The 16,342-nt window shown below is 42.6% G+C and overlaps 1 protein-coding gene across 1 annotated transcript in view; it reads right to left on the bottom strand.

Annotated features, from left to right (window-relative positions):
- Nucleotides 1-14,851, bottom strand: part of LOC142195020 (protein argonaute-1) — a 45,812-nt gene extending 30,961 nt beyond the window's left edge. Inside the window, exon 1 of the mRNA XM_075264515.1 lies at nucleotides 14,739-14,851. Coding sequence (XP_075120616.1) covers nucleotides 14,739-14,763 — 25 coding nt within the window. The 5' untranslated portion in view covers nucleotides 14,764-14,851. The remainder of the gene's footprint in view (nucleotides 1-14,738) is intronic.
- Between the last annotated feature and the right edge of the window lie 1,491 nt (nucleotides 14,852-16,342).

The raw sequence follows: 16,342 nt of genomic DNA, 5'->3' as shown, positions 1-16,342 counted from the left end.
TTCTTCCAGGATTGCCTGTTTTTAACTCCATCCATCTTTCCATCAACTCTGACCAGCTTCCCTGTCCCTGCTGAAGAAAAGCGTCCCCACAGCATGATGCTACAATAGGGATGGTAGGGTGATGAGCAGTGTTACTTTTCCACCACACCTAGCACTTTGCATTTTGCCAAAAAGTTCAACTTTGGTCTCATCTGTCAGTGCTCCTTCATCCATATGTTTGCCGTGTCCCCTATATGGCTTACAGCAAACTGCAAATGGCACTTACGGTATGTCCCCCTTTCAAAAATGGTTTTCTTCTTGCCATTTGCTTCCTAAAAGACCAAATTTGTGGAGTGTACGACTAACAACTATAGTTGTCCTGTGGACAGATTCTCTCACCTGAGCTGTGGATTTCCTCCAGATTGGCCATGGACCTCTTGGCTGCTATTCTGATCAGTGCTCCCCTTGCTCAATATGTTACTTTAGGTGGATGGCAATGTCTTGGTAGGTTTGCAGTTTTAGAATACCTTTACCATTTTTGGATGATGAATTGAACAATGCTCCTTAGGATGTTCAAAGCTTGGTATGTGTTGTTTTTATAACCTAACTCTGTTTAAATTTCTCCACAACTTTACCGCTGACCTGTCTGGCGAGTTCCTTGATTTTCATGATGCGGTTTGTTCACTAGTGTCCTCTAACAAACCATCTCCACACAGCTGGACTCTATTAACTATATTATTTTATTTATATAGCACCATTAATTCCATGGTGCTTTACATTTGGAGGTTTACATACAGTACATAAAATATACAGAAAAATACAATACTAACAATGACCGACTGGCACAGTGGGAATGAGGGCCCTGCCTGCAAGGGCTTACAATCTATGAGAGAAGAGTGATAGAGACAAAAGGTGAGGGGAGAGACTGTTCCGATGGTGATATGGTGACAGTAGCGTTATTGGAGGTTGTAGGGCTTAATCAATAGGAGAGTAAATATTCTAAATAAAATCCAGTGCAAGCAACTGCCTTCAGGAGCATCAGAGTACAGGGGGCTGAATACTTCTGCACGTCACAATTCAGATTTTTTATTTGATTAAAATGATTTTGAAAACGATGTATCATTTTTGTTCCACTTCACAATTATCTGCTACTTTGTGTTGGTCTACACATACATAAAATACATTTAAGTTTGTGATTGTAAGGTGACAAAATGTGAAAAGGTTCAAGAGGTATGAATACTTTTGCAAGCCACTGTACATAGAGGATTCCCACTTTTTTGACCAAGGAGTTGGCCTTTCGAACCATGTCCTCAAAAAAAGGGGGTTTTTTGCTTTTTTTTTTTTTGCCAACTCAACATCAACTTTAGGCATACTATTATAAATTTCAGGCTCTTTGGTGGTGAAGGAGAAGATTGTTTCTCAACTCTTGAAACTCCCAAGCTCTTCTCTAGATCTATCCACTCCGAAGCAATCATATCTTTGATGTTGGAATTCATAGGAAAGAGCAAGATATTTTTAGATCTCAGTGTAGCATATATGGAGCAAGGTGGCACTACTAGGATAAGCAATAGCCTAGATAGGGGTGATGAAAAATGGTGGTGCTCTAAGTAGAAAAAAGTCCAAATACTATTGAAAAAATAGAAAAAAAAAACTTGGCACTCACCCTATGCCTTAAAAAATCCAAACTTTATTGTAGATGCCCAGGTAAAAACACATACACGGGAGGAGGCACGCTCAGTGAGGAAGAGCGATACAGAGCTTGATGAAGTGCTGAACAGCACGAAACAGATGTTGCTCTTCCTCACTGAGCGTGCCTCCTCCCGTGTAAGTGTTTTTAACTGGGCATCTACAATAAAGTTTGGATTTTTTAACGCATAGGGTGAGTGCCAAGTTTTTACTATTTTTTCAATATTTTTAGATCTCAGACCACCAAACATTTTGTCTTAAATCAGTTCTAGAGGGTTTGCACATTTTCAATCTGCATGTTTCCTCTTGCAACTCTGCCCCTCAGTGGAATATATATATTTTTTAATCTTGTTCTATAGTGGAAAGAGAATTTGAATCCTACTCTACCCAATCTTTTTCACCATTGCATAGAAGACCCTCAATACAATACAGCAGAAGCAGCTGGCACACTAGGGATATTCAAAGTATCTCGACTTTTCAGACTATCAATAAGTGATAGCTCTCGACTTTCCCAACATTGGCTGTAAACCTACTAATATTATAAATGTGAAAGTTTGTATGTTTGTTACTCAATCACGCAAAAACAGCTGAACGGATTTGGATGAAATTTGGCACATAGTTTGTAACCTGGATTAACACATAGGCTACTTTTTATCCCGGTAAATGACATGGCTTCACAACTGCTCTTGCTACCAGGACTCCCTCAGGTAATTGGAGTTTGCTGATAAATCCTGGTCTGTTATCTCTATATGTAAATACACAGATAAAACTGAGTCCATTGTGTACAAACATTTGCATATTATCTGATCTGCTCCAATGCCAAGACACTGAGATGGGAAATCCCCTTTAATCCAAATTGGCAGTTTGCCAATTATAAACATCCCGTTAAAAAGAAAATCTAATTTGTTGCAAAATTTGAAAACAAAGAGAGCTATGAAGGTAGCCAGAAGTCAACACACTTCTTAAGCGGTGCTAAGGAAGAATAAGCAAGTTAGGCGTCAAACAGCTCTAAGAGCAGTCGAAACACCAGAGCAAGCAGATCATCAACGCCAACAAAACACATTATATGGCATCCCAGCAAGATGCTGAGATGCTGGAACAATCATAGGCACGGTGTGAGGAACAAGTTCAGCGACAGGCCAGTTGACAGCTGCCACGTATGAAAGCTTATACAGTCATAGAACATCATGCCCAGCCAGATGCTGCAGATATTTCAAATTCTCATGAAAACTCCCAGGGTACCATTTAAGGCTGCTTTTCACATGTTGTTTGGTCAGTGATCTTGATCCAAAATTAGGAGTGGAGCCTACACAGAAATCAGGTATAATAGAAGTATTTGTATCTGATCTGTTCTGTGTTTTTAACCCACTCCTAGTTTAGGCACACAATCACTGACCGTGTGAATGCAGCCTTAGACTGTCCCCCACAATCACAACCTTTAAGAACAACCTGAACAGCCGGAATCAGGAAAGCCAACAACCTCCAATAACCCTGCTGCCACGACACCATCACCTCAACAACTTGCACCCTCACATACTTACTACCCCCCCTCCCCACCTTCTCCTGTAGATTGTAAGCCCTGATAGGCAGAGACCTCTCTGCCAGTTGGTTAATTGATAATACAAAAACTAGAACAATGTATGGAATGCCTTTTCATATGTCCAACACCATGGAATTCATGTTGCTGTAAAAATTAATAATGGCTACAGCTAACAGGTAGCAAATGACAAAACAGCAGATCTCCAGCTGTTTGTAACATTGATCAGCCATAACATAATATTGTAGATCCCCTTGTTCCACCATAAGGGTATGTTCACACTGTGGAATATGCATTCCACGTGTGGACATTCCACACGGCTAGCCGCAAGAGCAGAGCATCGGCATCCCATTGCGGCATTACGCTCTGGATTAGACTCAAAAGAAAGGGCCTAATCGAGAGGGAGCCTCACGCCGTGTAATTCGCGGCAAGATAGGGCATCTCGCTTCATTTTTCTGCTACTCGCTAGCGAGCGGCTCCCAATGACGTCAATGAGAGTCCTTTTTGGCAGCGAATTTTGAGGCGGATTCCGCGTCAAAATCCGCTGCCAAGAAACTCTGCGTGAGCGAGCTCTAACCTTTAGCTCGGAGGGCAAGTCAATACCTAGAGCTCTTTGCCATGGTCCTCAAAACATTCACTGCTAACAGAACAAAGCTGGCATGTAGGTCAGCAAAATATTGCCCAGAGAATTACAATGCCTTTACTGGTTTGTCTACTTTCCATAGTGGGTCCGTGTGCCAGTTCTTCAAGTAAGCAACACACATATACATACACTCACCTGCCACTTTATTAGGTACACCTGTCCAACTGCTCGTTAACACTTAATTTCTAATCAGACAATCACATGGCGGCAACTCAGTGCATTTAGGCATGTAGACATGGTCAAGACAATCTCCTGCAGTTCAAACCAAGCATCAGTATGGGGAAGAAAGGTGATTTGAGTGCCTTTGAACGTGGCATGGTTGTTGGTGCCAGAAGGGCTGGTCTGAGTATTTCAGAAACTGCTGATCTACTGGGATTTTCACGCACAACCATCTCTAGGGTTTACAGAGAATGGTCCGAAAAAGAAAAAACATCCAGTGAGCGGCAGTTCTGTGGGCGGAAATGCGTTGTTGATGCCAGAGGAGAATGGCCAGACTGGTTCGAGCTGGTAGAAAGGCAACAGTGACTCAAATAGCCACCCGTTACAACCAAGGTAGCCAGAAGAGCATCTCTGAATGCACAGTACGTCAAACTTTGAGGCAGATGGGCTACAGCAGCAGAAGACCACACCGGGTGCCACTCCTTTCAGCTAAGAACAGGAAACTGAGGCTACAATTTGCACAAGCTCATCGAAATTGGACAATTGAAGATTGGAAAAACGTTGTCTGGTCTGATGAGTCTCGATTTCTGCTGCGACATTCGGATGGTAGGGTCAGAATTTGGCGTCAACAACATGAAAGCATGGATCCATCCTGCCTTGTATCAACGGTTTAGGCTGGTCGTGTCATGGTGTGGGGAATATTTTCTTGGCACTCTTTGGGCCCCTTGGTACCAATTGAGCATCGTTGCAACGCCAAAGCCTACCTGAGTATTGTTGCTGACCATGTCCATCCCTTTATGGCCACAATGTACCCAACATCTGATGGCTACTTTCAGCAGGATAATGCAATGCCATGTCATAAAGCTGGAATCATCTCAGACTGGTTTCTTGAACATGACAATGAGTTCACTGTACTCCAATGGCCTCCACAGTCACCAGATCTCAATCCAATAGAGCATCTTTGGGATGTGGTGGAACGGGAGATTCGCATCATGGATGTGCAGCCGACAAATCTGCGGCAACTGTGTGATGCCATCATGTCAATATGGACCAAAATCTCTGAGGAATGCTTCCAGCACCTTGTTGAATCTATGCCACGAAGAATTGAGGCAGTTCTGAAGGCAAAAGGGGGTCCAACCCGTTACTAGCATTGTGTACCTAATAAAGTGGCCGGTGAGTGTATATGGCTAGAACATGAAAAAATATATATATATGAATTTTGGAGGATGGAGCTTGAAAAAAAAAAAAAAAAAAAAAAAAAAATGAAAGAGAGGCCCAAACTACCCTGAGTTCCATTAGGTCAGAGTTGTGAGGTGTACATACAAGCAAGTGCACACAAGTGTCTGAGACAAACCTCCTGCCTCAACATTGCTGCATTCCTCCTCAGCTGATACATAGTAACAAAACTATCACAGGCTCACCATGAAGCCAGTGCAGAGAGAGCTGTACTCAGTTACAGTTAAAAGGGGTTACCTGGGCAAAAAAAATAAATTTTCAAAAAGATCTATTAGCATTAATAGGTTAATAAGTGCACCCAAATATCTGGAATCCTCTGCATACGTTTACGTGTGCATCTACCTGTTATGTGCCATTCCTACAACTCTTTGGGCTGCACTCAGAGCTGACTCACTCCCTTAATTAGCCAGTTATTGTTATGGCTTGTTCACCATCATCATTAGGAAAGGCCAAGTGATGCAGATTTTACAGTTTTTTTAAACAACCAGCCTCTAACCTTTTGCCAAAAAACAGCAGCCATGGGTTCTTCTACTCAGCTGCCTAGCACTGTGAAAACGAAAATGGTGGAGATCCACAAAGCAGGAGAAGGCTATAAGAAGATAGCAAAGCCTTCTCAAGTTGTCCTTTCCTCAGTTCCAAATGTAATTAAGAAATGGCAGTTACCAAGAACAGTGAAGGTCAAGATAAGGTCTGGAGGACCAAGAAAAAATTCAGAGACAGCTGCTAGTAGGATTGCTAGAGTGGCAAATCAGAACACCCACTTGACTGCAAAAGATCTTCAGGAAGATTTAGTAGACTCTGGAGTTGTGGTACATTGTTCTACTGTTCAGCAATGCCTACACAAATATGGCCTTCATGGAAGAGTCATCAGAAGAAAACCTCTCCTGCCTCCTTACTATAAAATTCAGCGTCAGAAGTTAGCAAAAGAACATCTAAACAAGCCTGATACATTTTTGACCTGCACGGTAAAGGTAGCTCATCGGCTACAGAGCAGCATTGGGACAATAGCGCACGCCGGCAGAATCAGAAAAGAAGGATGGGCCATCCCACAGAAGGAAGACAGGTAATTATGTAATGGATTTGGGGACTGGGCTAAGTAGGTAGGGAAGGGCTAGTAGTGAACAGTATAGCTAGGGAGACTGGTTGGGGGTGTATGGGAGGGAGGAAAGAGAGAGCTACTGTGGAAGTTATACAGGAGGAAGCTTAAAGGGGTGGTCCAGGGTAAACTGATAATTAACCCCTAAACTAAACCCTCTCTCCCCATCTAACTTCTAATTTACATCAATTAAAAAAAATATATAGTTACCCATATCCCTGGAGCAGTCATGTGACAGCCCCAGGGACACTTTCTGATAATCCGGTGAGGTTACATTTCACCACTTCTGAAATGGAACGTCACCATCAATACTTACCAAGCTAACCTGTGGGAACGGGTCCTCCTGCTATTCCTGTCTTCTAGTAGTGGACAGAATAGCTTATCTAGGAAGACGGAGAGAGTAGGAGGGGCTAGTAATGGGTGGGATTGCTAGAGTTAGTAAGACAGGGAAGGTGGGACGGGCTAGTAAATGAGCAGGATCGCTAGTCAGTGAGGGTGGTATGGGCTAGGCTAGTGAAAGAGTTTTATAACAGAATGAGAGAGAAGGAGGGGGGCTGAGTGAGAGGGAGTTAGTGCAGCAGCTACACAGGAAACAACGCAGCAGGAAGCTAACAGTATGTAAACAAATACAGAGGATGCAGCAGCAACCAGAGACACTCAAATCACTCCAAAAACTGCCAAAGGTATATGGGAGCCACACATCAAAATCCACCATAGACTAAATAAAAAGACGCAAGCTGAAGGTTTTACAATGGCCCTCACAGTTTCCTGATCTGAACATCATTTAAAATCTGTGGCTAGATCCTAAAGAGCATGACGACCAAGGAATCTCACAGAACTGGAAGACTTTGAGGAGGAATGGATGAAAATCCCTCAAACAGGAGTTGAAAGAGACTTGGCTGACTATAAAAATAGTTTACAAGCTGTGATACTTGCCAAAGGCGGTGCTACTAACCATACAGGGTGCCAAAATTTTGCGTTGGGCTATTTTCATTATTTGTTATTTTGAAAACCTAAAATATGAAAAAATAAATAAAAAATTACATGGGAACACGTCATCCTTATTGTTATGCCTTTTGAAGATCATTTTATCTTCAACTTGCTTAACTGTTCACAATAACAGTCATTTTGACCACGGGTGTCCAAACATTTGCATTCCATGAACACACACTATATATATATATATATATATATATATATATATATATATATATATATATATATACACACACATACATACATATTCACACACTCTGTGTCGGACTGAAGAGCCTTGGTCCCACTTGTTCTGGGAGCCCAGTTAGCTTCCATTTACACCATGGCTCCTTCACTGAAATCTTACATATGTGTTGACTATTATGAGTATTTTCCCAGTATCGCCATCACCTATAACAGAGGTCTCCAGTCATTGGGGACCACCACAGGCTACTAGGTGTCGGCTGATACTCTTATGTTGCGTGTAATCCACAGCATAGGAACATCAGCATATATCTCATAAGTGTCCACAGGACCTGTTTTTGAGAGTGATCTGCTGGTGTATTGCTGATCCAGTTACTTGATTACCAATGAAGCTCCCAGGAACTCGTGATTCTCAGGATGTGTGCATTTTTTATTCTGCTCCTGAAACCTTCACAATGGTGCTGCTGAGGCCGAGGAGCATTATAGAAGATGCACACATACTGTGCACAAGAACAGATCCAGGGAGCTGCATTAGTAACCTGATAAGTATAATGTATTTGTAGTGATAGTTACTGTATGTGGGGGGAAAAGGGGATTATTACAGTATTAACTGTGTGTGTGAGGGGGTGCACTTTAACTGTAATAATGCTTAGTTAGAGTGCCCCTAGTTAAGTCCCCACACACTAGTAATGGTCCCCCCTAACTGATTGAGGTCCCCCGCCCTACCCATACCACCAATAAGTTATGCCTGATATAGAGAGATATGTCCCATAATAAAGCATATATTACACAGTGTAATATAGATTGCACATGCACAGTCCATGTTATACTGAGCTACATGCCACCATGATTCCCATGCCGGTCGCCCGTGCTGTTGGGCATGTGTGGGCGTCTGGCATCCACCTTGAACGTCACATGCTGGCATTCGACTATGCCGTCACATGTATTGAAAGCAAAGCAATGTCACTTCCGGTGGGCAGTTCTCCAAATCCCTGTAAAGTCAGTGGAAATCCAAAAACTGTATGGGACTTTCACATAACCACCAACATCAGAAACCAAAAAAATCCCACAACACTTCATAATTTACCTGTATTATGAAGTTGGTGGGGGAGGCATGGTAGCCATGTACTTTAAATATCTATTTATCCTGGACAACTCCTTTTAGAGAGGAATTATCATAAATAAAATTATCAGGCAAGGTATCATCTGCAAGGAGTTTGTATGTTCTCCCCATGTTTGCGTGGGTTTCCTCCCACACACCAAAGACATACTGATATGGAATGTATGTATACTGATATGGGACAGTGACTGACAATATCCGTAAAGCGCTGCAGAATATGATGGCGCTATATAATTAAGCATAATAATAAATCAGTTAACTGCCACACATGTACTGACACCGACCCCTACATCAATCAAAAGTTCAGAACCACTGCCAGGCACAGTTTATGGGATTGGAAGCAGAAGGCTCCCATTCATTTCAAGGGGAGTCGAGGTGTACCAACGCCACATGTCCACCATACAACGTATAAAGCTTTCTGCTTCAAGCTCCACACACTGTATAGTACCAACCCGTTAACAGTCCTGAAAAGCGGGACTTTTATCCCCTAGAAGCAAGCAAAAAAAAAAAAAAACCACCATGAGAAATTGATACAAAGTATTTATGGAAAACTGTAAAGCTTTCCATTACACAAACATAACATTTGTCTCTCAATATTGGTCTGAAACTATACAACCCTTTTAACAGGTGTATGCCAGCTTACGGAAAAATCCAAAACGCACACGCAGTGAGTAGACACGTGTATGGTTTTCTTCTGTGTACAGATTATTATTATTATTGTTTATTTATATAGCACCATTAATTCCATGGTGCTTTACATTTGGGGGTTACATACAATACACAGGTAGATATAATACTAACAGTGACCGACTGGCACAGTGGGGTAGAGGGCCCTGCCCGCGAGGGCTTACAATCTATGGGGGAAGTGGGGAGAAACAGAAGGAGAGGGGGGGAGACAGTTCAGATGGCGGTGTGGTGATAGTGTTATTGGAGGTTGTAGGCCTTCCTGAATAGGTGTGGGGGTCAGTCTTATGTGTCTCAGTAAGGAGTTCCAGAGTATAGGGGATGCACGCGAGAAATCTTGGAGATGGTTGTGTGAGGAGTAGATGAGAGCAGAGCGGAGCAGGAGGTCATTGGAGGATCTGAGGTTACGTGTGGGCAGGTAGCGGGGGATTAGTTCAGAAATATATGGAGGGGACGGGTTGTGGATGGCTTTGAATGCTAGCGTTAGTAGCTTGAACTCAATTCGCTGGGCTATGGGTAGCCAGTGGAGGGACTGGCAGAGGGGAGCAGCAAATGAAGATGGAGGGGAGAGGTGAATTAAGCGAGCAGTGCAGTTTAAGGTGGACTGGAGGGGGGGGGGGGCGAGGGTGTTAGCTGGGAGTCCATGGGGAAGGGTGTTGCAGTAATCTAGGCAGGAGATTATGAGGGCCTGAACGAGCGTCGTAGTAGTTTCAGGCGTGAGGAAGGAGCTGATTTGGTGGATGTTCTTGAGTTGGAAGCGGCAGGAAGTGTTGAGGGTTTGAATGTGTGACTTGAAGGATAGTTCGGGGTCCAGGGTTACCCCAAGGCATCGGGCTCGTGGGACAGGGGTAAGTGTGGTTCCGTTTACGTTGTGAACTACACCACTATGATTACACATTATGATATTAATGCCTATGAGCCATAAAAAGGTAAAAAAATTTGTTATACGCCACGCTTTTTGTAGTGAACACCTAAAAACTTCTGCTTCTCCTACTCAATAATAAAGGCATTTGGCCTGAACCCAACATACCTGGAGAGGTCTGTGTCAACACCGTTCGCTTGGTAGCAGACTAGATATTCCAGGCTTCAATTACCTAATTAACCCTTAAAAAAATTTGAGGGATTTAATGCCATACATGTGGCCTTTCCATTAATAACGGAGTACCCAAAGATCTAGTACCTCCAAGCATGTCTAATGCTTTCTATGTATTTTGGGCCTAGTGTCTAAACAGACTTGGTAATATCATTGCTTTTAGCTTTCATTTTACTAATACACATTAGAAAATAAAAGCTGAGCTATGATTATTTGCTTTTCATAAGACCTATTATGTTTAAGAGTGTTTTGATATTTGAGGCTTTCATTGTTATATTCAACTAGCCTCTGCTCACGACTTCGTCTGCGTATTGTTGGAATCGATGATCCACCTATATTCTGCAAATTGCTGCCGTCGATAGTTCGCCTGCTCCGGCATATCGGCAGCGCTCAATCTCGCATGCCGCTGAATTTGTTCCTCGCACTGTGCCCATGATTGTTCCAGTATCTCGGCTGCTTGCTGGGACGCCATATAATGAGCATGTTGTTGGCATCGATGATCCGCTTGCTCTGGCGTTTTGGCTGCTCTAAGAGCCGCTTGATGCCTAGTTTGCTCAATCCTCCTCAACTCTGCTTGAGGAGAACTCTGTGACTTTTGGCTAGCTTCACAGCTGTCGCTTAGAATTTTACAACAAATTAGGGGGCGTTCACAATAGCGTCGGTGTCCGATGCTAATGTCCGCGCAAGATTTTAGCATCGGACACTAGCTGCGTCCATTACAATTTGCATTATGTTAAATGGGACATCATGTAGTGTCCTTTACTGTCCGTGTGTGTCCTTAAGTGTCCGTTTACAAAGATGTCTGATTTTTCAAGTAGACAGCTAAATCCTACATGTAGAATTTAGCTGTCCGCTTGAAAAAAATCGAACATCTTTGTAAACGGACACTTAAGAACACACACGGACACTAAATGACGTCCCACTTAAAATAATGCAAATTGTAACACACGCAGCTAGTGTCCGATGCTAAATCTTGCGGACATTAGCATCGGACACTAGCTGTCGGGCACCGACGCTAGTGTGAACCCAGCCTAAGATTTTCTTTTTCCCGGCATGTCTAAAATTGGCAAACTGCCAATTTGGATTAAAGGCGTTTTCCCATTCAGTATGTCAGCACACTGCGTGGAGCAGATCAGATAATATGCAGATGCATGTACACAATAAACTCAATGTTATGTGAGTGTTTACAGAGAAATAACAGACCTGGCTTTATGAGCAACCTCCAATTACCTAAGATAAGCTGCTGCCAAGAGCAGTTTAATATAGTATAAGAAGAAATTCATAACAGTTAGAAAGCCATGTCATTTACCGGGATAAAAAGTAGCCAATGTGTTAATCAAGGTTACAAACTATCTGTGCGCTAAATTTCATCCTAATCCATTCAGCCGTTTGAGTGATCAAGTAAACATTCACATTTATAATATTAGTAGGAATCAGGCCCAGTTGACATCTGTGTTGGGCAAATCCGTTCGAAATCATTTGAAATCTTCAAAAACTGATTTTGAACTGTGCGGATTAAAAACCATTGATTTCAATGGGTTTTTAAAAGTAATCCACATGTATCAGTGTGTTCCATTTCCACCTGGGTTCCACTTTTTTGTGTGGAGAGAAAAACAGAACTTGCAGGACTTTGCCTTAGCACTAAGGATTGTAGACAGACAGCAACCAATCTCTTGGGTTTAAAAAAAAAAAAAAAAAAAAAAAAACATTGAGGTCTATGGAAAACAGTTACACATGGAAAGCAATCAGTTTGTATCCATTTTGCAATCTGTTTTTCCCTCTGCACATGATCAGAATGAAGAAGGGGGGAAAAGAAAACGAAAACGTTTGGAATCCTTTTTGTACTAAACCATTTTTCTCTTAAAACAGTTTGCAAGCGGACAGATACCAGATGCAGATTTGAACCTAGCGTAACTGACATTTTTCCATAGCCCAACTCATTCATGAATGGCTGTCAGCAATGGTCAGCCAAAAACAGCAAAGCTCCTCTTACACTAGGTTCACACATCTTCTGGGAATCCGTCCCCCCGTTGCGCATAAAATAGGTGAGCAGGACTTTTCTCTCTGCTAACTTCAGCATAAAATCATAAGAAACTCACAGACCCAGTTATAGTCTAAGGGGTCCAGGGGTTTCCACGGGTAACTTCTTTTTAAGCGGATAGAGTTTCCGTTTTCAGGTTCTCAAGCGGACCCAAAAACCAGAAACCCCATTGCTAGTGTATGAATAAAAATTCTGCTTCATTTTCCACCACTGTTTGCGCCATAGTCGTGATGGAACGCCAGTGCAAGGCATTAGCAGTCTCTTGCAGCTTTCCACTGCTGATTAGACCCATATGGGCCAAATCAGCAGGGAATCTCAAGCCACTGAATATGTGGCTAAAGGAGCCGCAGAATCCACAGCAAGATTGAGCAGGATGCTGAAATTTTTCATCGTCTTGCTGCAATCTCTACCTCCCATTGAAAATAATGAGGTGCAGATTCTGGGCGCAAATTCACACGTGTGACCATATCCCAAGATATAGGGTTTGAATTGCTATGAAAGTGAATATGCAACAAACTATGTATCTATTTTTATTAGAGAATAACTATTGTATAATTAATAGTAATTTTATTCTTTAAACTCTTTTTCCAGCTCCTCCCAAAGTTTGTCCTGAACTTAACTCCACATAACTAAATTTTTAAGCTTACATTTTTCTTATAAGTAGCCCAAGATCTGTAGAGAACAGAGGAAATGTCATCTATAACAACTACCTTTTATAAAAGAAACACGACATAACAAAAACTGTAAAGTAACTAGATACCATAACTTATACATGAGGCCCAGGTGATTATTTTCTGTTGAAATCTACATTAAAGATCTCCGATGAGGTTTCAGTCATATCTGAAGGCTAGAATTGAGTAACATGTAGAACCATTAAGGGGAATTTATCATTCCCTCTACGTCAGTTTTCCAATGAAGGATGATTTTGTAGCACACAACCCCATTCAGGGCCTCACTCAAACTTGAGTGAACCTGGGTTTAACAGGACAGGGACGCCTTAGCCCAACATTTATTATAACTCATGATAATTTCCTGGTGTGAGTTACAATACAAATCTACACCAGTTTCCATCTGGTGTAAATCTCCATTTTTGCGCACAGGAGCCTCTTCATAAGCGAGCCATGTCCGGTGCTATAATAAGACTGGTGCATGAAAGTGTAGTCATAACAAGTCTGCCCCATTGTTACCATTAATATGATGCAATGAACCTAAGACTTTGATGTAAGCACAGCTCTACAAAAGCTTACAGCATTTTTTCAATCATGTTCACATTTATTTGACAAAACCTTTAAAGGGTTAATAGACACTGAACTTAGAAGTCAAAGACGACAAGCTGTAGAAGTGACCCATCATTTGTATAGAACATGCTCAGGTAGCAAGTAGAAGTTTGGTCTGGCTTTGCTAGAGGTCAGTGGATCGTACAATTTAGGATATCTACCTGGAACATTTAGTTGGGGGATTTGTCACTGCCCAATTCACTTTAAAACAAAGAAAGTTACTGTGGCTATGCAACCATACAAGTAACATAACTGACTATTTAAAATTACAATCAAAATACAAAAGCCATAAAAATTATTAATCTCAATGCATTCCAAGACTACATATAATGCCATATAAATTCAAGTTTACAAAACCCATCCCAACTAATGGAAAAGACGTTTCCTGATCAAAGAGTAACAATCAAAAAGACATTAACCTAAAAAGATCATGGATATATAGGAGATGGAGAGAGATATGGACAGACAGATATACCAATCAACAGAAACATATGGAAAGATATATGAATATATAAAAGAATACATAGATATACAGATAGACACATATCTAAGACAGAGCAGATAAACAGATCTTGTAATGAAGGACTGGCCCTCTCACCACTTGCTATCCCTAGCACCACTCAAGGCACCTGCCGGCCTGGGACAATCCCGGCACTGCTACATATTGTGCAGGGCTGAACCGACTTGCAGCCTCCCTCCTGCATCACAGCCAAGACTGACTAACTTTCCCAACTCCAGCAAGCTCCCACCTGTGAATGAACCTATTCTAACGTTCTGCTTCCCCAGATTAATCCCAAGGACCACTCATCCCCTGTAGTGCCATTGTTTAGACCCTCTCCCCACACACACTCTCTCTCTCTCCTTGGCATCACACTCCTAATTTGCATTTCTTTAGGGGGTTCTCTCTCCATGAACATTAGTTGCAGAGACTCTTTTCCCTTCTCCTTTACACTGCAGCACTCCCTCATCCCCCTTCCCCCCTGAGAAGTGTCCCTGGTCATTGCTCACCTGGTGTAGAAGGTCCAGCTTCCATCCCATCCACCCAGCTTGCTCACAACCCTTCTATACAAGGTTGCCTGGTCCCTGGCTGCTCCACTGCAGCTGCTGCCTCTGTTCCCTAAGCTTCCAGCATGCCCACGCAAGCGCAGCTGAGCCCCTGCCGAGCAGCCAATCACAGAGCGCACTCATTCTTTTTTTTTTTTCTCCCACAAACAACTTTATTGATAAGCGCAGGTTCGTACAAGGAGTTCTATTTTATATGTTTTCTGGTAGAATTCATAGCCTGCTTGACAACTCTTCCTTTCTAGACATCTAAACGGACCTGGAAATGTCATATATTTCCAATGGAAATCGATTCTGGAGCAGTTTCCGCTAGAAAAATAAACGTGATTAATTAGTGATTAGGTTTTTCTTGGCTTATATTCACACTGCAAACACATAGTGGTCACTGTGCAGTCGCTATACGGACAGACACTAAGCGGTTCTCAGATGAGTGTGAGGTCTATGGATTGTTTGCAGATAGTACACCAGAGGTATTCTGTTTGGCTGTATTCACACGACTCCGTATTCTGAAACTGTCCCTGTGTGTGCCTGAGAGGAGAAGGAGTCCTAGCAATACAGTTATCTGTGCTAATAGGATCCCTGCCTCCCAGTGACACACTGCTCTGTACTCATTAGAATGTGGACAGAATGTGGAAGCAGACACAAAGACTTCTAGTATCGGACATAACTATACGCACCGGGCACACAACCGTTTGCTGTCAGTGTGCTATGCAGGTATTTCTCGCAGAGCATACTGACCAATTAATTTCTGCAGGCCCATGCACATGACTGTGTATTAAACGGAGCAGAATTCGGGCCCACAAAAGCATGGCCAACACACGGATGACTTCTGTATGCTGCCCACGCTTTATGATCAACGCCGGCAGTCCGCACATGGTTGTGCGAAAGGGGCCTCATGCTAGAAGTCCCTCTCTAGGCATGATGTAGAGGCTGGTAAATCTGAAACACACAAGGACTGAGTTTCACGGTTAAACTCCAAGGTGTGAATATAGCCTAATGGCTGTTAGCAGGTGACATGCATAGTAACATGTGCTAATCATTACTGCAATTAATATCTGTATGCAGTTCTTCAATAACAGCCTAAACAGCAAAAGCTGTGGGTAGAGTAAGACTAAGGGCTCGTTCACATCTGCGCCGGCACTCCGTACTTCAGGTTTCCGTTTCCTGCATAAAACAGAGCAGGATACGGAAACCTGCAGGAGTCTTTCTCACCCATTCATTTGAATGGGTGAGAAAGATGTCCGGCCGTGAGCGGCGGTGAGCGTTTTATGCTCTCCGCCGCGAAACCGGGTTTTTTAATCCGGACACAGAGTCGGACATGCAGTACTCTGTGTCCGGATTTAAAAAAACGGTTTTGCAGCGGAGAGCCTAAAACGCTCACCGCCGCTCACGGCCAGACCCGGTCTGTGGTTTCCGTCTTCTGGCATGCAGAAGACGGAAACCATAGAACGGAGACCCTGAACGCAGGTGTGAACCTAGCGTAAGACCCCACATTGCGGAAACACAGCTTTTTTTTTTTTTTTTTGTTGCAGTTTTTGTTGCGTTTTTTT

Source organism: Leptodactylus fuscus, chromosome 2 (assembly GCF_031893055.1).
Source record: "Leptodactylus fuscus isolate aLepFus1 chromosome 2, aLepFus1.hap2, whole genome shotgun sequence".
NCBI classification, from domain to species: Eukaryota; Metazoa; Chordata; class Amphibia; order Anura; family Leptodactylidae; genus Leptodactylus; species Leptodactylus fuscus.
The sequence above is the reverse complement of the archived record's forward strand: the minus strand, read 5'-3'. Positions and strand labels throughout refer to the sequence as shown.